The sequence below is a fragment of the Ammospiza caudacuta genome, chromosome 6 (genome assembly GCF_027887145.1).
Source record: "Ammospiza caudacuta isolate bAmmCau1 chromosome 6, bAmmCau1.pri, whole genome shotgun sequence".
In the NCBI taxonomy this organism is placed as follows: Eukaryota; Metazoa; Chordata; class Aves; order Passeriformes; family Passerellidae; genus Ammospiza; species Ammospiza caudacuta.
In genome coordinates, this window is record NC_080598.1 from 45,925,337 (window position 1) to 45,952,430 (window position 27,094).

The following is a 27,094-nucleotide window of genomic DNA, read 5'->3' on the forward strand; positions in this document are numbered from 1 at the left end:
GCTCCATTTCCCTTGCAGTCTATTGTTCAAACTGCTGGATCAAATGATGTTCTCTCTTTTCTGTATGTAGTCCCTAAACTTCTAATTTATGTTGTCCTTTATACCATTCAAAATATTCCTTTTCCTCTTCTGAATTCAAGATCTCTGATTTGTCAGAATATACAGCACATACGACTTCAATTTCACAGTGAAAGTGTGGATATGCTGTTTCATCTTAACATTTATTTAAATTTTCCTGTAGTTTAAACAAAAACATGACATCCCGTTTCAACTGATATAAAGAAATAAAATAAACCATTTCTATGAAGTTAGCCAGTGTATAGACTTACTTATTTTACAAAATAAGAAGGTAGGAACATGTTACAAAATAACAATCAAACCAATCAATGTCAATAGTGCAAAGAATAAATTGCAAGTATGAGAGAGACAGGGAAGGAGGGTAGGACGGATGGGAGGATGGATGGCTGAATGTGTGATGGGTGGCTGGCTGACTGAACAAAACAGGAACATTAGGAAGAGCTATGCAGGTTGTCACATAGAATTTTGTATCTTAGACTTGTCATGATGTAGATTTAACTTTAGTGGCAGAAGAGGGTAAGTACTTCATCCACTAGGTGATCTCTGTGTGCTGTAAATTCTTGTGCTGGTCAGTTCTATAGATTAATACAGCTATGCACATGAGCTGCTAAGAGTAACTGAAAGAAATTTTTCACCAACTGGAACAAAGGTGACCTATCAAGGACTTGATCAGTGCACTGAAGGGCCAAAGAAATGACTGAGAATTTTGTGCAAGCAAAAGAGCAAGCACCTCCAGGCTGAACTTCATTCACCTTTTCCAGTTGCTTTCATGCCCTTTCTCGTGCAATTGCTGTCTATCCTGGGAGGTGACAGTTCAAGAGGGAGTTTTAGCAGCTACCAAATAATGTGGACAGATGCTGGACATCCTATCAAGTAACTGTCAGGCAGCAACCCACCAGAGCAGGAAGATTATTTCTGTAGTGTTTATAATGTTACTGCTCTATCTGACTCCTTCATAGGATGACTAAATTTAGATCTAAATAAAAGAACCAAAATAACATCAGTCAGTTTTAGTATTTCTCAGATGAATTCACCCATTTTCCTTTTCTAGCAGAGTGTCCATAGTTAATAAATGAAAGAGATATTAACTAAAATAACCTCAGCTGCCTGGAGATATTGTTCATCTTTACCCCTTGTGATCAAAGACACTTCATGTTTCTAGGCAAAATTCCATACAATACCTCGTCTTACCACAGTACAAATATTAAAACCCTAATGAGAAATAGAAAGAGGACTGAAAGTGGTAATCACTTCAGGGAGTAAAGGCATGCTTACCTTGAAGGCACATTTCCTGCATGGAGTGTTTGAGTACTACAAAGCTTTCAAATATACCAAAGGACAGTGACTGCATCTTTCTCAAAAGAAGCAGTAATATGAAACTAGTCAGAGAGATTTTTCTGCATGATTAAAAAACAAATAAAAATCCCCCACTACAGGCACTGCTTGTATCTAAAGAACTTCTGCTATTTTCAAACTCTTCTCAGATCTTTTCCCTTCACTCCAATCAAGTCTGTTCAAATTACTACTGTACTCCCATGGGTGAAGAGTATATGTACATAAAGTACATATATGACAGTATGTAACAGTGAAAAATTGGCACTGTTTAATCAATGAAAAACAGTGGAGACCTCAGTAAGGGCACTTAGGATCCCAGTGTTCAAATTCTCAATGCTTGTAATGGTGCTGGACTCAAAAAATAATTCAGTTGAGACACCTGGTGACACCAACAATAGACTTCTTAAAAATTTTGGTTATTAGCACTCTTTTGAAAAATCAAACTATTTAGTCCAGTCCTTAGGAAATAAGGAAATTAAGATCTTTTGAGATTCTGGCTGGGTTATTCATCCTTAACACTTGAGAACTCAGTGGCAGGTACATCTAAAAATCTCTCCAGAGATAAGAATGGATTAAAATAACTTTCATATAAATCACAACACTTATCCAGTTTTGCCTGCATAAATTCATGATGACTGGAAGAAATACTTCTGTGTACAACTACACAAGAAAGATGAGAGTCAGGTTTTTCATCCATTGATTCTGAATTTAAAAAAAACAAAAAACCAGTGATGAAGTGGTGGAGAAATTAAGTAAATCCATAAAGGTCCGGTATTTTTATCTTTCAGTTACTGGAACACAGAATATTCTGTGGCACAAGTATGACAGAGGCTGAGTAGTTTAACAATTCAACAGTGATGGAAAATTATATTCCTTTTATTTTCTCCCTTCTTAAGGTGTACAACATAACTTTGCTAACTTGTCTTACTTATTTGTGTTTCCATGAGCTATGGGGCAATAGGCAAAAAAATCAGACACTGAGCCTGCAGGTCAGAGTAGAAATATCTCCATTTCTTTCACAAAACATTCTCATGTTTCCTCAGTAACATCTCAGCACTGCTTCAGCTTGGTTTTTGTTTGTTTTTTTAAATATTTTTTTATTTCTTGATGGTGAGATTTCAGAAACTGTACATTAGGAGCTGCAGTGAAAAGCAAGAAGACCACCCAGAAATTCTTCGACTGCCTTTGAACAGGAGTGAATTTTGAAGAGGAGTTGCCATGCAACTTATCACAGCCAGCCTGTGCCAGAGCTGAGAATCAGTCACAAATTCAGCCCTGTGCTCCCAAGTATTTCACAACCTATACAAGTTATCATGAATAATACCAGAAATTTTAATCCATTGATCTCAAAATCCTTAATAAAAGTTAATAGCATTCTTACATTTACAGAGAGATGTTGCAAATGCTTAGTGTTACCTGGTGTGCTCCAAGGAACATCCTGGGCCCAGGGGGCTACCTGCAGTGGAGTATTACAGGCTTGTCAGTAAGTCCTACAAGAATTGAGACTTTACATATTTACACCATTTACATGTACACCATTTACAGTGGTGTACTTGTCCAAGTATGTGTCACTAGGGTGATGCAGGCTTGAAATGTAGGTGCATATAAAAAAGGCATTTAAAGTTCCCTACAATTTATTTTAAATTCTACGACTACCAGTTTCAGGCTCAATTAAATTAATTTCATTATTTATTTGCAATTTTAACATTGTAGTAATTTTTATAGGAGTCACAGTGAAAGTGGTAAATCAAGAGTGTATTAATTTTTTTATATTAAATGTAAAATGAAATAAATTTATAAAAAAGCTTTCATTTTAATTCATTATGATTTTAAATTACATTGCCAAAGTTTTCCAAATGTGTATTTTATAGTCAGTAGTAACCTTTCAAAAGATAAATGATTTAATAAATTACTTACTTTACATTTAACATTACGAGACAAAATATTACACAAGCCATAGAAACAACTAAAAATGGGTACTTTTAACACTGTTTTCTCTGAAAAGATGTGTGAATGAGTGATTTTTATCTTCTGCATTTTTATTTAGAAAGAAGCTTTAAGACTTGCTATTACTTCCAGGTAAGCGGGGATAAAAAATCTCCATGACAGAAGCTTGTTAATTTTTGGAAAGAGATTTTGGAGCCCAGTTAATGGGAGTATTATAAAGATACAAGTTACTCATATTGTTGGTTCAAGATAGAACATGAAAATAATATTGTGCTGGACAGACTTCCAAGGATTTTCAGGAAAACAAATATTTTCTGTTAAAGTAATTGTGTTCTGACATTTTCAATAACCACCCATTTTACCCATCCAAGAAAACATACAAAAAACCCCCAAGCCCAAAACTAAACCCCCATGTTTTTCCCTTAAATATCTTTCTAGGCAGGAATGATCTAATCTTAGCAAAGTCCCTCTGGTACCTCCACTACATTCCCTATTACTAGCAGCCACGACCATGCTCAGTCAAGGTACCAGAACAGCTCAGACTACAAAGTAAAAATTTTAAGAAATCGCAGAGGCTTTCTTGCAACTTGTGCAAACCCTGTGAAAATGTGCACAGTGACATGTCACTCCAGGGATGACAGGAAGGGCTGAAGAGAGGGACAGCTCTGTGATCAGCTGTCCTGTCCGTAGTTCATCTCCTTCAACACAGAGACAATTCTCTTTGTTTAAGATGCAGAGCATGTTGATTCTTCAGAATGATGCTCAGGGTTTTCACTCTGTGGACCATTTCAGAAAGGAGATTTTATATAATTTTCCACTCGATCCTCCCTGAATTTTATTTGGCAGTTCAGAAGGAAGCAATTCAGTCAAAGGCCAAACCAAAAGGCATTGAAACAAAATGCTTAATGTGGGAGGGCAAGATTGTGAGATAAAGGCTGTTTTCTGGTGTGGCTGAGATGGTTGCCAGACCATACTTGAGTGCAGAACCTAAATGGTGAAAAGGCAGAAAAGGCAGGCTTGACTGTACAACTGTACTGGTTCCAGCAAAAGCCCGTGGATCCCCTCCAAACAAACCCTGACCACATTCTTCTCAAAGTATGGAATTATAAAAAATTATACTCTTCAGAGCATTATTTTAAAAGTAGTAGTCCCTAATTTTTTAAAAGAAAAATACCCAAGCCCTGCAAGTCCTTTCTTCCAGGTCTTTAATTTGACCAACCCTCTTGGGACTTGCAGACTGATCTTCCTTTACTGTGTAGCACATTCATTGACATCTGCAGTCCTTTCTCCCTTCAGATCCTCATTCAAGCTTTTTTTCTGCTCTATTTCGACCTGGTAGAAGAAAAAGAGGAAGAATATTTGTAATGAGAAAGGAAAACAAAAGGTTCACAAATCTTTCTCTGTGGTGTTCTTGTGCTCAGGCGAAGAAACTCTTGGTGACCTGAGAGGGCTGCGAGGAAAAATAGACTGAGGATCAGGGAAAATTGGATTTTATTTACTATAAGGATTTTCAGCCTAATCTAAGCAGTTCTACAATTCAGCAGTGTCATGAAATAATTTCCAAAAGAGAAAATGTCATGCAGAGAACTCACATGACTTTATATTCATTACCATTCCCAGTTGTACTCTGAATTCAAGCTCAGAACCAAATCTGCAGACGATAGGTGGCTTTCTACGTGACAGCAGAAAATCAGCCTTAATTATAAATTCTGAGAAGGCTGATGTATAAAGCAAAGAAAGTTTTTAAATGATCTTGAGTTTGAAGAGACCCATAAGGATCATCAACTCCCTGCTTCTTGAAGCAGTACCTAACATTACCCCAAATCTCAGCACATTCCCTGCTGTCCTCAGGCTCAGAGGTGCTTTGGCCTACAAATACCAGTTTGGATTGGGATAGGGCCAAGGGGATCTATGTTTGGGTTCTAAATTTCCACATCTCCAAAAACTTGGGAATAATCCAATGTTTTAATTCTTAAAAGAGATACTTAGGAAATATTATCTCCAGTGAATTTGAGAAACTACTAAAAATATAATTACAATTACCAGTAAAAATATTTGCCATGAGAATCTTTTCAGAATCTCTTTATCATTGCTCACAAAGAAGGCAATGTAGAATGCCAAATTCTCTGCTGAGTATTCAGCTAACATGCAAATTTACTGAGATATTTTGGCAGGTACATACATAGTGCTCTTCCCTATCTGCTCCTCTCCTTAGGGCAGGCAGAAGAAAGAAGTATTTAGGCAGAGAAATACTGTGATTCTTTTGTCTGCAGTAGGACTCCCACGGTAGCACTCCCACTAGGGAAGAGCAGCAGAACTCCTGTCTAACTCTCCCTATCAGCTAATCTCCAGGAGCTGGCTGTGTGCACGCTCTTCCACAGACAACTGCAAGCAAATTTATTCCATCTTTGCTGAGATAATCCACTGCTTATTTGTCATGAATCAATAGCTGCACATGGGTAGCTACTGCACACAGCCTGGCATGAACCAAATTCCCACCTCTATTGTCCATGGTATTTTCCCTGTCTGCCCATACTTTCAAGACAATGAAGCATGCAAAGTAACCATGGTGATCAGCACTGCTCAGTTTTACCTTGTAGCTGTAGTGTGCTGAATAGTTGACCCACTTCCTGACATCGGTCTTGTCCTCGACAGAGATGGAGCGGACAGCGGCTTTGGACGCAGAAGTGGTGGGCATGTCAAACTCCACATCTACATAGCGGACAAAACTGGAAGGCACTTCCCGGTCAGAGCCAAGCTCTAGGTGACAGAAAAAGCAGTGAGGATGGCCAGAAGCTGGAAAAAGAGAGTAAACAGTCATGAGAGTTGTGTCAGATGAATCAAAACACAATGCCCAGGAGAAAGCAGCATCATGAAGCTGCAGGAAACCGAGAATCTCCCTAGGTGAATTAGTTCATAGCAAGTGTCTTACCTGCTTCACTGTGGCTGAAGTTAACAAAGGAATTAAACAAAATGCAAAAGGATTGCTAATCACTCTAGTTTGCTTTTAGTGGGTGAAAATACAAGAAGTAAATCAAGCACAGTAGGGTGAAAGTATTTGTCCTCTTGATTCCCTCAGTGTCTGTCACATGCTAAGTACATTGTGGCACATCCTTCTGAAATGCTGTGAAACGACAGTAAGGAAAGACAGAATTTGGAAATATTTGATGTTTATTTGAAATTGTTTTCCCCCTTTTTAACAGAAGAAAATGTACTGGATAAGGTTAAATAACTTTCTTGTGTTCAAAAAGCAGATTTCTGCAAAGCTTCAAAACAACAATTTATTCCTCACTGGAACCCATGACAAGGTGGCTAGTCATTAAGGATGGCAAGGAGAGGAGGTAATGTTTAGCTCTGTCATATGTAAATAACCTTTCTTCTTTGTTTTCCTGGACAGCAGTGATGTTTAAAAATTAAAGCAGGGACTTCTAGTCAAACTAAGTTGCTTTTTCTCTGACTGCTGCCAACTACTTAAGCTCTTGAGCAAGTAATTTAATGTCTCTGCCTCAGTTTCTCTGTTTGCAAAATGAGGATGAAAGCCTTCACAGCAACACAGGGCTTTCTGATTGAAAGGATCCCATAATCTATGTATGTGTAAATGAATGTATAAGTAAATGAATGGAATCTTTGCCTGCCTTTATTATAGGCTTTAGGATTCCTGAACACTTGTTCACTAGGAAAATTCTTCTCTATGCAGGTCAGCAAGGTGTACAGGACAGAGAAAAGGAAGGAGGAACGCAAAGTAAAGAGAACTGGGTGGGGAAAGCCCAGAAGCTCCCACTGGGAAAAGCTGGAATACACCTGCTTAGCCCAAAGTCAGCCTTGTTAAACTGAAGCCTGAAAAGCAAGATGTAGGATTTTTGAAGTATGACTTGTCTCAAAAGGATGAAATTAGGCAGTCTTTAGAGGGCTTAGGCATTGCAGCATCCCACCTGACTTCTGAAATAGAACTGGGAAAAAAAACTCTACTCGGCGTAAGTCTGGGTAAGAATTTCATCTAGAGTCAGCCTCATATTTCAAAATGGTCTAGCCAAAGTTCCCGCACTACTGGAAGGTTTGTAAAATAATGTGTGTGCAGCAAATGCAGTGAGAGGCTGTGCAGTTCAGCAGAGACCAAGGATATGCAGCACCATAGCTGCAGACAAGTTATGAATGAATGGTTGCAGTTATCAAGCAGATATAGAAGCCCAAGTTCTTGCAAGCATTAAAAATACATCTGCCTTTTATCAGGATTAATTATCCCAAGCAGAGTACTGACTCATTTGCCCTGGTTCTAGAGCGAGCCAGGATCTCTGTTTGACAGCCCTGCCTGGCTTTTCATAGATGGACATTCTTTTTCTGGATCAGGAGTTGTGGTACACAGCAGGCCTTCCTGCTGGTCCTGCCCACCACAGGAGAGCAGCAGCCCCAGGAGCTCTCAGGAGCTCTCAGGGAGGTCACTGTGCCCTCCAGCACTGCAGTGCTTTTGCTCCTGGCCAGTTCTTGAGCGTGGCTGTGGTGAGCACAGCCATGGTGGCAACGCAGTTCAGGATCTGACACGGGGCCCCTGGGTGACACAGCACTGCTCTCTGGTACTGCATTATGAAGATGCCTAAAACTGGCTCCAAAAATCTGTGTTCAGCACCCAGTACTGGCAACCAACCCCCAGTCTCAGGCTCCCCCATCCTTTCATGGCTCTTTCCTCACACTGTACCACTTTCAGCAGACTCCTCATTGTAATTCTTCCTGCTCATCTGCTCTAATATGCTTTTCCTCTCTAGTTTGCTCTGGGTTGCTCCCTCCTCCAGCTGGAGAATGCCAGCAACCCAGGAGGAGTGGCTCTGTTCCCTGGTACGGGCCACATCCACAGCTGCAGAACATTCAGATTGTGTTGTGACATTCCTGAGCTGGCACGTGCTCAGCTGCTTTTGGGGGGATGTGTGTGAAGGTATCACTGGGAAGTGTTCAACTGGGCTTGAGCACACTGCAGGCCAGGTGCTTTGGAGAGCTGAGCTTTTCAACTCTTCATAATTTTCATAATTTCAACTGGATACTTGGTAACATCTCCCCCCCCCCACCAACTGCATAAAAATTATGAATGTTATTAATTTAAACCAGCTCGTTGTGGTAGATAACAAGGTGAACAGATTAAGAAAGCAACTGATCCACTGAATCTACTGCAAAATTACCTAGCCCATCAGTGTTCATTACTGTTCTGGGAATGAGACTTACAGGGCACTACCTCTATAGACTGCTCAACAGGCTCATTCAGAGCTCTTTCTCTAGAAAGAGGTACCCTTCTCAGTAAAATCAGTAGGAATCAACACACTGCTTTTGTTTTGCACCTCTTGTTTCCTTGAGCTACTACCAGTTTGTTCTGACAATCAAGGATCTGATAATTAATATATATGCAAGTGTAACTGTGATTGGAGAGAATGTGCTCCAAATGACTCATGACACTCCAAATGTCCCAACATGTTTGGATTAAAAGATATAATCTACTTCAGAAAGTATTTCAGGCAGCATGCCTGGGATCCACAGCCAAACTAGAGAAAGTTCAAATCCAGATCCAAGGCTCTGCATACATGTTACATCCCTGCTTCACAGAAAGAGCCTTTTCCCATGATCAAAGACTGTTTGGATGTTTCCCTAGTATTCTACTGGTGGATTATAAAAAAAAAAAAAGAACATGTGAAGCCCAGCCAGCAGCAACTGGATCTGTAAATAGCCTGCAAATAGGTATCCTTCCTCAGCTCTTTTGTTCATAATAATTCTAAATATGTCACACACAATAAAGTTTACCAAACTGTAAAAATGGGCAAATATCTGCTATGTGGATTTCAGCAATGTGCTCAGTAGAATCCAGTCCCAATTTTTTTCTTTAGGTCAAATCACAGTCAGAGTATGCACTGTCCTTCACTTGTCACATGCTTTTCAATGTTCAGTCATAAGCAGATACTTTGGCTACAAAATAATACAGACAGTGCTGATAACACTGTCTCCTAGAGTGAGAGTGCAAAGGGCCCCATCCCATTAGAAAGCACAGAAAGAAAAAATTTAGGTAAGAGTGCAAAGCTGCTGAAATAAATTCTTAACAATCTGGGAGCTTAGGATGCTACAACCTGCATACAAGCAGTGAGTTATGGCAGGACACGCTCTCCTGTGGATGGCAGGTTTGGGGGTCATGCTCCTCACACTACACAGAGACTGCACCAGTCCACATTCAGGGAATGGAGTGAAGCACAGGAGGCCCAGCTGGCTATCTGGAGACCTCTGGAGTTCTGGGATTGTGTTTGCAAGGGACTGTGTGTCAGAGCACACACTGTGGATGAACAGGAAGTCCCAAAACATGTGCCTACATACGTACTCCTGTGAGCAAGTCTGGCAGGCAGGCACATGTGCTGGAGCACACATGCAATGCATATGCCCCAAGTGGTGTGGGCCTGTTGTGTGGCCTCTGGAGGCAGGTGGAGCTGCAGGCTGTGACCACCTGCAGCACTTCCCTCAGTTCCAATGTGATGCCACAACTCCTCCCCTGCTCTGGAGTCCCAGGCATCAAAGCAGGTCATTACCAGGCCAGATATTTATGGAAGACCCAGAGCGCTCTTAGGGGTGAGTAACAGATATCACAGTAAGACAGCATAAAGTGTGAGTCAGTGGACTCATAGTTTTGTGTTTAGTGCTTGAGAACTGCATCATTTATGACAACTTTGCAAATACATGGAGTTATTACATGACTTGTGGAGGGGGCTGAATACAGCCAAATGTGCACAAGGCTGGTAGTTAGATCCCACATGACTATCACCTGGACAAAAGCATATGTTGTCCATCAGGCAAATCTAAGAGGGAGTGGGAATGAATCCCTCTGAGTACCACTTAATATACCTTTGTTTGCCATTTGCTTTAAGAAAGGAGAACCATGGGATGAAGTACCACCAATAAACAGAAATAGTTCCTGAAGGGCAAGGTCAGATTTAAACTACTTGGCCTGCCCTGTCATCACTTTGGGATTCCCTCCCTCTCACATACCTCATGTGTCTTGGCCAAGACAGTGCTTCCAAGGCTCTTCCTTTCCCTGAAATAACATCTGATCTGACCGGAGGGGTGAGGACACTCTCTTCCTTTCAGGATGTAAACAAATACCAAGTGCCCTGCGTTTGCATGATGACACTGATGGATAGATGCTCTGTGGCAGGGGTCCAACAGCAGCAACAACTCTGTAATGTATTTCCTTCCCCCTGTCACAGTGTATATACAATAAAGAGTCACGATGGGAGAGAAGGAAACAAGAGGCACAGATCAGTATCTCCCTCAGAGTAGCAATGAGTAAGGCAGCATCACCTTGCAGGAGGCAGCAGAGACAGGGGTTTGCCTCTTCTCCTGGTTTGCTACTGGCATATTCTGTCATTGTGTTACAGTATGAGGGCTTTCATTTCCTCGGCTGTGATGTCTGTATGGCACACTGAGATCTTTGCAGAGAACATACCACAGAAGGCCCAATTTCACAGCATACCATTCCCAGAGCCTGTGCAGATGGCATATTGAGATTTTCTTCATAAGCATGTTATTGCTCATAAACAGCCTGGGGTGAATTTTTCATTGCTGTATTTCTCTCAAGCTTCCAAGCTCTGTCTTCCTCCACCTCAGTCTACAGCAAACCTGGAGCATTCCCTTTTGCCAGTGATACCCCTCCAAATTGGTAACACGTGGTGTAAACTGGTGTCCTTGGGCTGAAACGTGACCCAAAAGACTAGGATATCTGGATCACTGTTTTGCTGACACTATAACTCAAACTCAGGAAAAACATAGAGAGTGCCAAATGTGGTACAACAATGAGTTTTCCTTCAGGGAACACTGAAACCCTCCCAGTGACTCAGATGCATTACTACAGCATTAATACTGAAAAGTCTGTATCATTTGTAAAATTCTAGATCAGATAGGTCAAGAAGTAGAATTCACTACACCTAAGAATAAGCCTGACTTGTCCAGCTTTATTGTGCACTATGGATGCCAGACAGCAAATAGAACGACTACCAGAAATGGCCAAAGGGAACAGTAGCTTGCCTACATCATTTTCATGTTTAATTATGACCATGCTACTAGAAATACAAAGACTTGGGATAGAAATACAAAACGGGTTTCATGCTGGTATTCTCTCTTCAGGTTTAAGCTGTAATTCCCTGTCTGTACTGATGACACAAACATAGCCACAAAATGGTGTTTGGAAACGCTTTTGGTTTTTTTTTTTAATGGCTGAGCAATGTCTTCTGTTCTCCTACAGTCCCCACATCAGACAATTCAGAGGCATTAACTGTGGCATATGCATTGAAATACGTAGCACTGTCCCAGTATGCTTGGAAAAGATAACACATAGTGCTGGAGCTACAGCAATATATCTCATCCTGTCATTCAGCCCCACAGTATAGAATCTTGCTTCTGCAAGTTACATGAAAAAGCCTTGCTTCCAATCATAGTACTGAGCACACAGATGTTGGATGCCTAGGTTTCACAATCAGAGAATCATAGAACCATTTACTGGAAAATATCTTGCGGATTATCAAGTCCAACCATTAACCTAGCACAAATCTAGTCTACCACTAAACCATCTCCCTAAGTACTACTTCTTTTAAATACCTCCAAGAAGAGACAGAACACATATTTTTGCATCTAGAAAACCTAAAACTGATTTTATCATTAGCTGTATTTGTAGTATACGTAAAACTATTACAATGAAGGGTCAGACAAATACTTCATGCAACTAATTTATGCCTTTGGTACACTACAGAGGATGATATATCTCTCACCATTTAAACTCAGTATTTCTTATCTTTCAAAATACGTAATTTGTTTTAGTTTATTCCTGCAGAGATGGTATATGGCACTCACCTGAGTTTTTGTCAGGCAGTCGGTTTATCCTCCATACGATGGAATTAAAGGCATGCTCGTATTTGGCAGTTCCCAAAGTTACTCTCATTACTGGCTCAGAACCAGACAGACTGGTTGATCCAAAAGTGGCTCCCTTGTTCACCTTGGCTTTCAAAGATTTCTCCCCCAGGACACTCTCCCTGCGGAAGTTCTTCACCCACTCACTTGGCACGGGGTAGCGGATCATCACGTTTTCACAAGGGACCTGAGTTAAAGGGTCATGGTTGGAAGAGAACCCCGTGGACATCATCAGCCAGCTCTGCACCTCCACCTCAGCACCATTGATGCTGGCAGCTGTCCTCAGAGTAAAAGGCAAAGTTTTCTCAGCAAAGACAGTCCTGAATCTCATCAGTTCAAACCGACAGGCATCCAAGGGGTTGAACAGGATAGTACGGGAGTTATTAAACACATCCTCATCCACACATGAATGGAAGCGGCAGCTGTATAATTTAATCCACTTAGTGGTAGTAATGGGCATAATATCCTGCCTTGCAACTATTTCATTCCCTTTGATCAGGATATCATTAAGGCCCAGTCTGCATTCTGCCAGGCCAGAAAGGAAGCTGAGAACATAGATATGAGTCAGCACACTGTGCTGGAGAATCACACTATCCCCCTTGGCCAAGATGCCATGAAACTCATCCCTGACATCCACAGTGATTTCTTCTTCTTGATAATTCAGTCCCACTGTGCTCAGATCTGTTGATGAAGCTGGCAAGTTCATCAGTGTGTCTTGCACAGCAGTGATGAAGCTAAGGAAGTCTTCATAATCTGTAGTCCCAAGCTTGATAATTTGCTCTCTCTCTGCAGTGTGTGCAATGGCTGGCTTAGGCTGATACTTCTTTTTCTCCTTGTATGTTGTGCGATCCAACCGCACGCTGTGTATCCTTCCATTCTCATCGTAGTTCTGCAGCTTGCGCTCTGAAATCTCATGATTGATTTCAAGTTTGAGCTCCCGAAAAGGCTTCTCGAGTCCCTTCTCATAAAAAAGCTGTATACATCCACTGTTAGTCAGCTTGACATATATGGGTCCCCAGTGCCTCGATGACATAATGTTCTTCTTCTCTGGGATCCTCAGCATCATTGGCCATCCATCCTTTGGCTGAGCTGGTGCCAGGTTAAATAAAGCTGCATCCAGATCATATGGCATCATGGGGTCATCATCAGGCAAGGTAGGACTGCTCACACCATCTGGGTCTCCAATCTGGAGCTGTTTGAGCTGCTCTACAGCATCTGTGTGCGATACAGTCTTGTTTGCCTCATGGAAACTGACGGTATCAGGCTGTTGATGGAGAATAATGAGAGAGTCTCTTTGGCTTTTGCCTGGAGCACTGGAGACAGAAGAGCTTTTGGAACGCCTCTCTTGCTCCTCAAAGAATGAGCTGAATGGATTGATGGGTGAGGGTTGGACATCTCGAAGAGATTCATCCAGAAAGGGATTAGTAGCACTCCATGGTGGTGTTTCGACAGAAGGCAACTTGGTTAAAGAAGAGAGATCTAGTTTTTGAATTTTGGAGAGGTCTCCCAATGTACTTTTAGGACGCTCTCTTTTCTTTAAAGACGTAGTGAGATTAAAGTTAACATCTGGAGCCTGTGTTTCTGCAGGTGGGGTATCTGTTTTCAAGGGAGAAAGGCTCTGTGGTGCAAAACTGACTTCATTGTCATCAAAAGTCACCCAGCTGGGAAAGCGAACTGTGGTTGGGGTAGATGAATGGCCATTCATGGAGGTGTTGTTCAGCTGCCAGTTGACAGCCTCCATATCTATCTCTTCATCTTCCTGGAGAGACGAGGAGTTGTCTTTAAAAAAAGAGGGGAGGGGAGGAAATTTCAGCTAATTATTCTGGAATTACCTAGTTCAATCCTCAAAAAAACCCTCAGAGTCTGCTCACTCAAGGAAGGCCTATTCATATGTTGGGCAAGAATAAGATAGTCAAAAGACTTGACTAAAATGCTGAGGAGTCTGACAAGAATTAATTAAAAGATACACAGTTGAACACAGAAAAGGAATCCAGAAAGACATATTAAAGGAATGACTGATCTCATCCCAACATAATGACCTAAAGGAGAAACCACATGTCACAGTGATTTTTTACAACTTCCCTCTCTAAACTTTCAGGATGAATTTCTTTTCTACTGTTATCTTCTGTTATTTGCCTGGAATGTTCCCTCAGTCTTGTTACAATTTTACTCCCTTTTCTCTCCCATACCCTTTGCTCCAGAGAATAATCCAGTAGGAAGAGGAATGAACATTGAGGAAGAGCACATCTGCAATCTGTCCCCACATACTTGTCTGTGCATTTGCCATTACCACAAAAGCACATGGGGTATGGTGATGGAACTACAAAAGGTGCCCATGTGTGATTTTCCCCAGGATGTGTTCAGCAAACAGACTCTTTGTTGTACCCAGTGTGCAAGACTCTGACAGTCCTTGGATGCCTCTGAAACAGCTCTTGGTGAAGCTGTGATCTAGGGATATATGTTAGGATAAGGAAAAACATGGTTTTAACTTGTGTTGTGGAAGCTGTCCTCATCCTCTCTCAGGACAGGGCACCTTTGAGTGCTATTTTCTTAGTCTCAGGCTCTGCCAATACACTTCCTAGAAAACTGTACCACAGTGCGCTATTTCAATTCCAGCTCTTTCCAGGATTGTTGTAGTGGTAATAAGGTGTTTTCCAAAATGAGCACAAATTCTCAGTGTTAAGAAATGTAATGATCTTCTTCCCATTTTTTTCCTACTGAGCTAATGAATCAGAATGCTCTAAAAAATGAGCTGCCAGCATGAAATTAAATCTGTAACTGCACCATGTTTGTTCTACATGACACAGCAGTGCTGGCATTTGTGCTTTTTGCTTCCCATAAATCCCATGTTTTACACAAGTCACTGTTCTTCAGTACAAGCAAGAAGTAAATGCAAAATGTAGCACTGTGGTATAGCTGTACACCTGTGATTTGAGTGTAATTTACAGCAACAACACCACCAAACTATTTTAAGTAATTATTTAAATTGCCACCAGTTCCCAAAAAAGGTGAGCTTGATTTCCATTCTGCCTCAACCATAACAGACAATCTGAATTTTTATTTCAGCTACAATTTAGAATATGAAATAGGGAATAATCATGCTAGCTGAAGTGCTGCCATGAGCTCATTATAATCTCTTGGCTAACTTGATATTCTAGTCCTCTCATTCCAGTAAGTTTACCCAACCTTCTGATCTAAGGACAAAACACATCAACCAAGTTCTAAGGGTTATTACAATTGAAAATTATATACGAAGGTGAATGATACCAATTTATTTTTCAAGCCACAGCAATACAAAGCAATAACAAGAACAGACAGCTTTTAAAGACTACCCATGCATTGCAAAACTGTTGAAAAGGACAGTCTTCGACATACTACCTTTAAGGACCCTAGAAGCTTTTGTTGACTTTTTCCATTGATGTTTTGACTTTTTCTATCAATTATCTTTCTACACAGAAGTCTGTGTTTATGGGAAAGAAGGACTACTGCATTTCAGGCGTTTGTGCTTACAGTGCTTCACTGCCCAGAATTATTCACCTGGTGTCCCCTCCAGTCACACCACCCCTTGCTGCTTGGAGAAGGAAAAGAGCATCTTCCCAACAAACAAGACTGAACTAACCATTAAGACACTGGTTTCATAGCACCAGAACAGCAGTAGTTGCAGTTGTGAGCCTCACTGCACTATGCAGGAAGCTATCAATCATTTTCGTCTTCTCTGTTTATCTTTATTCAACTGGAGAAACTAATTAATTAAATCAGAGCCTTTTCACTCTTCCTTGAATAAAGAAAATGTTCAAGAGAACAAAATTAGTTTGTAAGGAACTTTCTTGAGTGATTTAATTTAAAACACTCAGTATTTTTATTGTGCTATGTTTATTGAGTAGTTAGAACTCTGGTTCATAAAAAAAATTCAGTACCATCAGTGCGTCAGATATGGTATAGAATAACTGAAAAAATATTTCAACAATTCATAGTCTGTGTACAGTGAACTCCCCTTTCTCTTGTACAGATCTTGGCTGCAACTATAGTTTTATAGAAGTTCCTTATGTGTTCTGCAGTGTGTATTATGCAGTGCCCTAAGAAATCAGAATGTGTCTGGCTAGTCTTAAAAAACCCCAAGAATCTGTAACATATTGTGTACAAAACTGATAAATTAGATTTGTGCAGAAAATATCCATATTCAGAAAATGCTTTTCTGAATATGGATCACTGCTTGCTTTTTAGCCTGCAAACACTTAGAAGTTAGTGTACTAATATTCTTAGACAGAATTACAGTCAAGAACAAGCACACAGCCTATCCAAAAATCACCAGCAAAGAGAGATATACAGCTTTGAAATGTAAGTGCCTGTGTCTCCAACTCATACCAATTTATCATTTGAACAGTAGACTCCAAATTCATGTAAGTGTACTCCAGCAGCTCATGAAAATAATGGACAACGTTGTTAGTGTCTTGAATAAACTGTTACATCTTTACATCAAGCAGTAATTACATGTAAGAGGCAGTTACTTTTAAAGGGAATAAAATTCTCCTACTCATAGCTAGAAACATTTCATACTCCAAGTAAAAGCACTGCTCATCACTTAAACATAGATTTCTTTGTTGTTTTTTTTTTCCAGTAAGTATGGCTACTCTAAAAAGAAATTGAGGTAAACACTTTTTGTTCTCTTTACATATTGAAAGAGTGGACTTCTTCTCTCATATAACACAATGGTAGTGAATGGGTCCCAGAGCTACTATAGAAAAAGAGGTTGTTTGATTTAGCCCATTTGAGAGCCACAGATCAGGAAAGCTCCTGAAGATCAGTTCATGTGTTTCCATTAGCTGGCCAGAAGGTGGTACATTAACACTAATATAATTGTAAGAAGTGTTCAAGATTTTTACAAGATTTAGACAACACTATTCCTGTTCAAAGAATTCACACGCTCCATGTGACATCATACTATTTGCTTATAATTAAATCCAAGTTGTGAACAGATCTCACCTAAGTGGTGGAGAAAAGATCAAACCTCCTTCTACCTGAGAACTTATTTCTATTAAACAAACAGGTATATTCATAAAGTAATTGTCTTAGCAAGTAAGCATGCCTCCATGATTCATCACAAAGCACCTTCATTTCTACCCCTGAAGACATGGCACAGATATGACTGACATATTTTTCCCACTATGTCATCTAACTGAGCTCTCAGCAAGGTGTGCTCAGCCCAGAGATTACCAAGACAGTGACTACACCCTAGACTTAGTCATTGCTACTGCCACGGGAATACTTACACTCCCAGTCTGGGTAGGCAAGGCAAAGCCTGTGTGTGAAGGGGCAGAGCAGAGCTGGAAAACACCAAATGAACCTGTTTCAGCAGAGAGATCAATAAGAGAATTCTGCAGAAGAATGAATCACACTACTTCATCTTTCAAGGAGCAAAGAAGAAGAAGACATGCACAACATTTTTCAAAAGCGGTTCCTTTAAAGGTACTTTGGCAAAGACAAATGAAGGCAGTTTTCCTCAATGTACTTTGGACTTTGCTTCTCTCCACAGATGTCTGCCTCCCTCTCTGATTTTAATCCACAGTACATACAACATATCCTTCAATAGTGGAGCTGCCACTGAGATGAGACTATTGACCTCATGAAGAAATTAGAGTGAATAAGGAAACAGAAATGTGTCTGCAATCCCAGGATGCTTCATGAAATTGGTATCTGGCAAGAAGGATAAATCTGCAGCCAGCCCTATAGATGCAAAGATAATCCCACTCCATCTTGGAAGAGCTCCATTGAACAAGCTCTATTTTGCAAAAGGCAATCACTTAAACCTCTCACACACAGACAAAACATTACTTCATTATGCCATAACTTTTCAAGCAATATATGGTGAACCAGTAACAAAATACAAAGGTTTGCAGACCTTGTTAGTTTTGCCTTGGGTACCTGAGGTAATACCACAGGGAACAAGTCTCTCATTTGCAGTGCCAGACTGCAGGTGGAAACGTGCCAGCTACTGCATCTCCTCAGAATCTGGGGTCCCACTGATCAGCATAACCTTTGACAGCAAAGCAACACACTATGGCCTCGTGCCTTGAGTTATGGATTCAAATGGCTGCTGCAGTACTGCACAGGTGTGGGGTCTGGCCCTGCTGAATAAATGTGAGAAATGTTCCCATAGCTATAGGAAAATCCAAGGCAGGAGACCATCGTGTGTGTTAAGTGGCTGAAGCACTCTGGGTTTGCTATTGCCAGTCCGTCAGTGCAGAAACTGTACTGGCAGTGACCACAAATGGTAACATCAGCTGATGACAACTTGGTAGTCAATGCAAAATAACTGGTTCTCTGATTCCTAGGTGGACACTTCATGCATGGCTGAAACCAGTGTCACCCCAGCTATCTGCTCAGTCTTGTGCTGATTCTTTAGCATAAAAAGACAAGTCAATACACAGGGATGTTGAATAAGCCTGTACCACTGCTCACAAAAATAAACATTGCACATCATTTAGAAAGAGACAAGATATTTTACATCTTCAAAAACACTACTGCAAACACTACTGGCTCCTCACAACATTTAAAAATAGTAGCAATAACTTCCTCATGCCTATGCCCAAGGCATTTCCCAGGATCAAGTTTTATATCATATCAAGTCAGCAGCTCACATCCTGTCTGCCAGATTTGTCTGCATATCTCAGGTCATGTGGTCAAGAGGTAATCTCATATTTATACACTACCTTCACCCAGAGCACTATCAAAATGATTTACAAGTTTGTCACTTCTGATATTTAAAACAAACCCAAAGACCCATTTAGAAATTTCTAATGGAAGATTCTGTGGAAACTTCAATTTCAGTCAGGTATTTTAATAATTCAGTTGCCTGGTGAACTGTGGAGAAAAATGTGTTTCATAGACAACACAGGTGACATATAGCTATAAATTACAGAAGATAGCAGTGCTCATCTTTTGCCTAATGCAAATACTTTTCATGCCTGTAGCTTGTTATGCAAACATTTTCTGTTTAAAATGCAGACAAGGCCATGTAACTGCATGAGAGTAGACAGTTTGGCCAGTTCTTCTTGCCTCAAGGCAGATGTGAGCTCCAGGCTACAGGGAAGTTTTATGAGCTAACAGGTGAGGTGCTCAGTGAAAAGGTGAGAAAAGCTGTAACAAAGCCACGTGTGTCTTAATTTGTTGGGTTTTTTTTTATTTTTTGGAGGGATTTTTGACACATAACACAAAGGACTGAAGGTAACTGGCAAGAAATTGTGTGATAAAACAAAAAGGACATGATCTACATGCAATGCCTGACCCACATAGATATCACTGAAGATGAACCTGCCAGTTCAACACCCATCCACACCCTCAATAAAAAACAGTAATTAAAGGTGCCTGAGAAGCAGGATGATACAAAGAATATGACACGGGAATGGGCAGCAAAAGTCTTAGGTGCTAATCTGAACCATGTGACTGTCTAAGTGACCATCAGCTAGCAATTTACAGCCTCTGCTCCACAAGTTTTCTCTCTGTAGCAAAACAAAAATACTGATGTAACGGGAAGTGTTAATGGTTTTTGTCATGTGTGTTTGATAAATAGGCTATCATAAGTCATGTGAAAGCCTGTGGGTTTTCTAGAAACCATAAAGGATAAAGAGAACAAGCAAGGAAGCTCCTGCAGGGAATAAAACAATTTTAGAGAGTAGAAGATGTGGCCTTTGGCTGAGCAAAAGTTATGTGTGTTCAAGCTCTTTGTGCACTGGCCATTGCAAGCAAGTGTATCTGGATGAAAACAAAGAGAAAGGTGGAGAGACTGGAGTAAACAGCTAAGGCTCAATGCTTACATACTGGACTGGCTGTGAACTGCAAGGAGAAAAGCTGGGCTTTTGCTTCATCCTGTTTGCCCCTCCCACAGGCTAAGAAACAAGGTACTGTCCACACTATTAAGAGGTAAGGAGGATTCTACCAAAAAATACTGGAGGCAAGTGAAAAAGGGTTATCAAGACCTTGGAAAGAAAATGCTTGCAGTAATAGATTGTGAAACATGCTTCTTACAGTGAGATAGGCACTACTTTATTTGGTTATTGCTCTGTTATTGTCTTCAAAATTCATACTGGGCTGTTGCTAAGGTGGTTACAGGGTTGAGTCAGGATGCTGCACTGCCGGTTTTCACCTCTTGAGGCCTTTTAAAGATGTGTTTTGGATATATGTTGAGCACGACAATTCAGAGACAGAACACAGTAGGAAGAAATATTCCCACTGGTGGTAACCTAACTCCAGCCTCCTTTATAGTGACACTGATTTCAGTTTTTGCCCATTCAAAAAAAAGTGATGCTGCAGGGGTTGTCTTGGAGAGTGTTATGAAAAGCACAGCTGCGCTGTCACAGTTTGTGCTTGCCCTGCCAGTCTGATGAGCACAACAACTTCAGCCAACTCTGGAAAATAACAGAGTTGACCCAGCTCACCCATTGTATACATATAACAAAAGGACTCCCAAAGAGGGTAGAAGACAGAAAACTTTCTAGCTTGTTCATCCAAATACATTTTAATTAATTGTCCTGCTACACAGCCCTCTACCCAAGTCTGAGAGTCTTGTTATCATGCTCTGGTGTTATCAGCATGTCATCTCCTCAGGCAGCTGTCCACCAGCCTGGGAGGCTGCTATGACAGACTGGCTTGTTTTACGATATATTGCTGTGATTGATGAGGCCATTCCCCCTTTCCTACACTCATCTGCTCCAGGCCTGAGACTCCCTTAGCACAACCAGTCCAGGCTCCCACCATAAAACCCCAGCTGTTGTGGAGCTATTCACAATTGCAGGAAATCAACAGAACCAAATACTGGGCTGTTGCCTATCTTATGTCATTTGGAGTTTTGTTTTTCCTTTTTGTATGTATGTGTGTAGCTGCCACGGTACACAGGATTATTCAGGGTCACTCCACAGAGGCAGCCAAACAGAAATGATCCAACAAGCAATTTCTTCCTCCCTCCCTTGGACCATGTTGGTGTGATTACAGAGAACAGAAAGGCATGGGACTCTGTTAAGTGTAAAAGTTTGAGCAAAAATGACCCACACAAGAAGAATGGAAAGATGTAACTCATTATGTTATCACAGCACTGTGGGGAGAAGTGAAGAAGAAACCTATATTTCAGTCCTCTGTGCTGATTTTAAATTCCCATCTTTCCATCTTTAAAAGGCATCTTCAATCCAAGCTATAATTCTGGCTGGAGGCAAAACACAAGGTGCAAATTTCTAAATGCTAGTCCCACATAACTTCTCAGACAACTGATTTATTTTATAATTTTTAAGTTTTAGCAACACTCATCACTACCTAGTCTTAGCTATGCGCCCTATTTCATCCCCAAATGATGCTCACCATTCATTTGTTGGGAATGCAGAGAGGGGAGGAAAGGAACAGAGAATCCTGAAAATTTTTGTCCTGAGGCACCAGAAGCAGGAATTAGGCAGGGTACTAGGACTGGATAGGGTGGAGCTCTCGGTGTCAGGACAATCCCTGTACAAAATACACCACAGAAAGCTAAATGGAAATAGACTTCTACATTCTGGAAATGTGGAAGGGACCTAACAGATCTCTACAGGGTACAGGACAAGATTAGGGAGGGGAAAAAAAAAAGGTACGGACAGTGTGACAGGAAGCCTCACTGCCTCTATCACCAAACTGCGTGGCTGGTTTGGTGGCAGCGCTGGAGAGACAAGAGCTGAGCACAGAATGTGACCAATGTGAAGGAAAACAACAGGGCCCCCACAGCTGCTGTGCCCTGTAAACAAAGCTCAGCTTTCTGAAGGGCCATGTGAGATTTTGCAGAAGAGTCCTGAAAAAACTGAGGTCTGCCCAAAGGAAACAACAGGGATTAGAGAAACGAGGAACATGGGATAATAAGATGAGGACTTCACTTAGCTTAAACAAAAGGTACTCAGGTTACAAAACATGTATTTTAATGTACTCCTACAAAAAGATCAAATGAACATTCAAGAAATAAACGGGCAACACTTAATGTGTAACCAAAATACCCAAAAGCAGTATCTTACACAGTGGCACTGACTCATGGAGGAAATTGACAGGAGCTATCTAAGAAGAACATTATTGCTGTGGACAAGAATGACTGCTCGGTTCACTGATGAGCATTCTATTCTACCATTTCAAGAACTAATCATGTTGTAGGAGAAGAGATTTTTTTTCGTCATGAGATAATGCTGCAAAATTGTTTCAGTATGTTATGAAAATGGGGGTGAGAGAAATTTTTTTCATCCACTGGTCTATCTGGATAAAGGACTTCTATAAAATGTCAGAAATAGCTGTCCGATGAGAAAGTATCACCAGCAGACTTCCACTAGGTTAACAAGTCTGGAAGAAATATCTAAATTCATTTAGGAATGTAATGTATTCTGATCTTTTGCACTGCATCTCTTCAGTTTGCAGATTTGTACCACTCATCTAGGTCACATCAAGGTCAAATGGCAGAAACAAAAAGGCCAGTCATGTGGACAAGGACAGGCAGCCCATGGAAAGGTTTGAATTTAACTTCTCACATGGAATGGCATTTCTTGTAAGCTTTGTTCAGAAACACACATATGAGTACTTGAAGTCATGAAGGAGAATTCTGCCTTCCCACTGGCTTCAGGAAAGCATGTTTCTGCTTGAGACAAGAAAAGAGAATGTACTGGGAGTGTGTTTATTTGAACCACAATTTTAATGCTCTAGAAATGCTGACAACTTGCAAGATTAAATCCTGTATTTACTAACTCAGCAGTATCCTCCCCCCTAAATTTCTCCATCAACACCACATCACAACATAAGGGGGAAACTCTAGAAAACAAGGTATCTATTGACACTTGGCAAATCTGCACTTGAGTTCTCTGAGCTGGATCTAAACAAAACTATTTATTGGGATTAACTCTCATAATTTTGGATATGAAAAGTGGTTCACCCATAAAGCAAACTGAAACCCAGATCTCTCATTAGATGATGTGAACAGTTGTCAGCTGGCAGCAGCCTGACTGTGCAGGGGTAAAAACCATGCCACAGTCCCGTGGGTGAGCCAGTCTCCTTGTGAATAGTTTCAGGATGCATCAGGAAGCAATTACCAAATCCCAACAAAACCTACTTATGACCCCTTTCCTTCATCACCAACTATCACTTAGAGAAGCCAGAATTATTTTTCTCCTCTCTCCCCTACAGTTAAAACACAAATTAAGGGGATTTTCTTTTTTCCCTTTAAACTTTCAGCCCTGCTCAATCTCTTAGTGCCGAGCCTTTTGTCTTCGGGGAGAGGCTATTTCGCTGGAAGCCGATGGAAAGACCACTGTCCGGCAGACAATGGAGCTGTCTGCAGAGCAGGCGCTTCGGAGCGGAGAGCGGGGCGCCTGAGCCAGAGGCATTCCCGGCCTGTTGCCATAGCAGCGGGGCGAGCGGCCTGCCCTCCCCGCCGGCCTGCGGGGAGCCCGGGGCTGGGTGTTCGTGCCGGGCCCACGGAGGGCAGGGCTGGAGCCCGGGGCTGGGTGTTCGTGCCGGGCCCGGGTGTTCGTGCCGGGCCCGCGGAGCGCAGGGCTGGAGCCCGGGGCTGGGTGTCCGTGCGGGTCCCGCTGAGGGCAGGGCAAGGCCGGGGCTGGGTGTCCTTGCCGGGTCCCGCAGAGGGCAGGGCTGGGCAGTACCGGGGTGCGCGGCGCTCACTGCGGGCTGGTCTTCGCCACAGGCTGCTCCACAGGACCGGCTTGTACAGACAAGCCTGGGCGCTAATTACAGAATTTGAACTAGATCAAAATCAGCCCTGGCTGATCAAGGATGTTGAGTGGACGGTTTGCAATTTCAACCAATTTTACATATTTTATCTGCTTCTCCAGCAAAGCAGGCAACAGTGGGAACCATTAGAAAGTCATTAAATGGAAGTGGCAACACTTTCCCAACACAAAGAATAAATACAGATAGCATTGGTCACATTATCCTCTGTAAAGGTAGGGTATAGTTGAACAAGACAGCAGCTACTGGAATTCTATATGCTTTCCCCAACTTTTGGCTCTCAGCATTGAGTCTCTGTATGTACATGTAGCTCTAGAGTACGCAGATTTTTATAATCCACACCTGAGTCTCACTGTCCAAACTGAAAAGTTCTGGTTGCTTTTGTGATAGGTAAGACCCTTTTCTCAATGATCTTTGATGGGGAAATAAAAAAGAAAAAAAGATCTATTGTTATCCTATTTCCTTTCTTACCTTCTTATTTCCCTTCTTATTTACTGTCATGCTTGGGTACAGACATTGAGGAAACAACGTCAAGCAGACAGCGCAATTCCCTTTTCAGCCAAGACCAGCTTTACTTTTGATTTGGTTGGAAGAACAAGGATCCTGCCTGCGGCAGCTATCCACTCCAGCAGTTGGTAAACTATAAGTTTTATGTAAGTACACAAAAGTCTGAGTGTTTCTTCATTGTCTTTTTGACCTGCAAAGCGGGCTGAAAATCTCTTGAGAACAGGAGCTCTCACAAGAGTGTATGCACTTCAGGTCAGGACAGAGTCTCCTGGATCAGCATTCCTGACAGCATTTCAGTGATTCTCTCTTGGTCCCAGCTGGAACCTGTACATGCTGAGGCAGCTGCAAGACAGACAATAAGCTCAACTGAACAGCTTCCAGCTTCAGTAGAGCTCTGGAGTTCAGCTTAAATTTGGGAAGGAGAAAGTTCAGGTTGGTTCTTTTCATTTACATTCCTTCATTCATTTCCTAACAAGGGACCACCTGGAAAGGGGTATTGCCCTGTCTGCCCATGGATGGCCAGATGCCAACAGATTACACTGCTGAGTGAATATATTCCTCAGATGTCTGCACTTGCACGATGCAGCAGATAAAAGATATGTAAAGCAGACCTCCTATATTCTGCAAGCAGCAATTCTGCTGAAATGGCAAAAGGGAGCCTTTCTTGCTACACTGAGCCAGTAGGAGACACTTTTAGATGGAAGTAATTTTGTACACCTCATTTAATGCTGACTGTAAAGGTGTTTTACCATAAATGGTGTGTTCAGTAGTATGTACTTAGGGGTAATGTGCGTGGGTTTCCCTCAGGTAAAGAGGGTCAGAGAGAAGTAGGCAACATCATGGGATGGATGGCACCTTTGGAAGCAGTGATTCTGGAGAAGATGTGGATGATTATCATCTCTGATGTGATCTTGAGACTAAAAGAACCAATATAATAGGATTTAGGAAGAGAAAAACATGAAGGGGATGGGAAATAATTTCACTTGTATGATTCCTGGTGGAACCTGATCTTTTGTCTAGAATTCAAAAAACAGAAAAATTGAGAACTGTTCAGAAAAGATTCACAACAATATAAAGGAATAAAAACCCTACCACACACCAAAAGACAAAAGCTCAACCTATTTAATTGGCTCTACAGGAGATTCAGGAACAATCAGTCTGTAAGCACCTACACAGAAAATGATAAAAGAAAAACTGCTGTGATCTAATAAGTGATATGTGGTAGTTGGTAGGCAACATGGAGAAACTGAAATTAAAAACCATGCAGAGGCAATTAACCACGGAACTGATTTACAAAAAAGCCTCTTCAGTGAAGTCACAGGAGTGCTTTAGGCAAGTGAGATTATTCTAGTTCTCACAGGAACTAAGTCAGGGATGTGCTATGGTTTCTGATATGCAAAAGCTCCAGCTAGATGATCACTTTAAAGCTTCTTGACCTTTTAATCTGCATGGGAAAAAATATAGCAATGGTTATTTAAGCACCTCCATCTCACTCCCCTGTTGTGTGATCAATTTCAAACCAGCTGAATGAATTTTAGTGCTGCTTCCTCACAGAAAAATATTAATAAAACTAAATTAGATGTGGAGAGCTGGTGTCAAATTGAGCTTGGAACTGGCAGTGAAGAGTGAAAAATTCAAGTACAAAGAAAGCCAGACCAATATTCAGAAGGCCAAATAGAAACATCTGTGAGGATGTCCTGACACAACCTGCTTCTAAAGTGCTCAAGACATACATGATCCTACACATGATACTGTAGTACTAAATGATGTTGAAAATAACAGATGAAATAAAATGGTTTACATGTGACTGTCCTTTCTTATAGAGTACAACTTAGCTGAAATTTGCTTTTTTGCACTTCAAAACTCGGTTCCTGATGTACACTTTTGTGTAAATCCAGCTGCTTACTCCTGCATGCATGAGGGCAATGCGCTGCTTGTGCTTTCAACAAATACCGAGGCACTGAAATCCCCTAACAATGCAGCCTTGACGAATCTGAATTGCTCACTCACCCACTGAAATTCTATACAGAACAACCCAGAGCTGTTAAGCTCACAGCAAAACCTGCTTCCAAACCTTCCCTTTCTGGAACATCTCAGTGGGCACAGACACAAATTTCCATGATAACTTCAACAATATTTGGAGAAAATATAGCTCTTTTCGTATGTTTCATTTTATCTTCTACTACAGAGAAACAGCCAACTTTTCCTCCGTCTGATCAGAAGAGAAATAACATCCCACGAAAGTTCACGAACCAAACACCCTCCTCCCCCACATCCTCCTCGGCTCTACAACACGGTGCGCTCCTACCAGCGCAGTGCGCGCTGTGAATACAGCACGGGGGGAAATCAAATGCCGATTTAGCTGCATACATAAAACATACAATTCTGTCTTCAATCACTCGTTGATAAGGGACGAAACGTCAACTCTCTGCCTCATCCTATCAGTAGTGCTCACAGCACCAAACTCTGCCTGTAAATAAAACTTTCCCAAGTCAATAACACCGTGTTGGAGGTTCCCTTGGACTTCATGGGCTGGAGATGTTTCCCCAATCTCTTTTCTCTGCAGTATCAGCCA

General features: G+C 41.4%; 1 protein-coding gene across 1 annotated transcript in view; it reads right to left on the reverse strand.

The window, feature by feature from the left end:
• Window positions 1–202: 202 nt before the first annotated feature.
• Window positions 203–27,094, reverse strand: part of STON2 (stonin 2) — a 53,065-nt gene continuing 26,173 nt past the window's right edge. The window contains exons 5-7 of the mRNA XM_058807350.1: window positions 12,226–14,061; window positions 5,954–6,156; window positions 203–4,692 (exon numbers count right to left, since the gene is read on the reverse strand). Of these exons, the coding sequence (XP_058663333.1) occupies window positions 4,609–4,692; window positions 5,954–6,156; window positions 12,226–14,061 (2,123 nt within the window). The 3' untranslated portion in view covers window positions 203–4,608. The remainder of the gene's footprint in view (window positions 4,693–5,953; window positions 6,157–12,225; window positions 14,062–27,094) is intronic.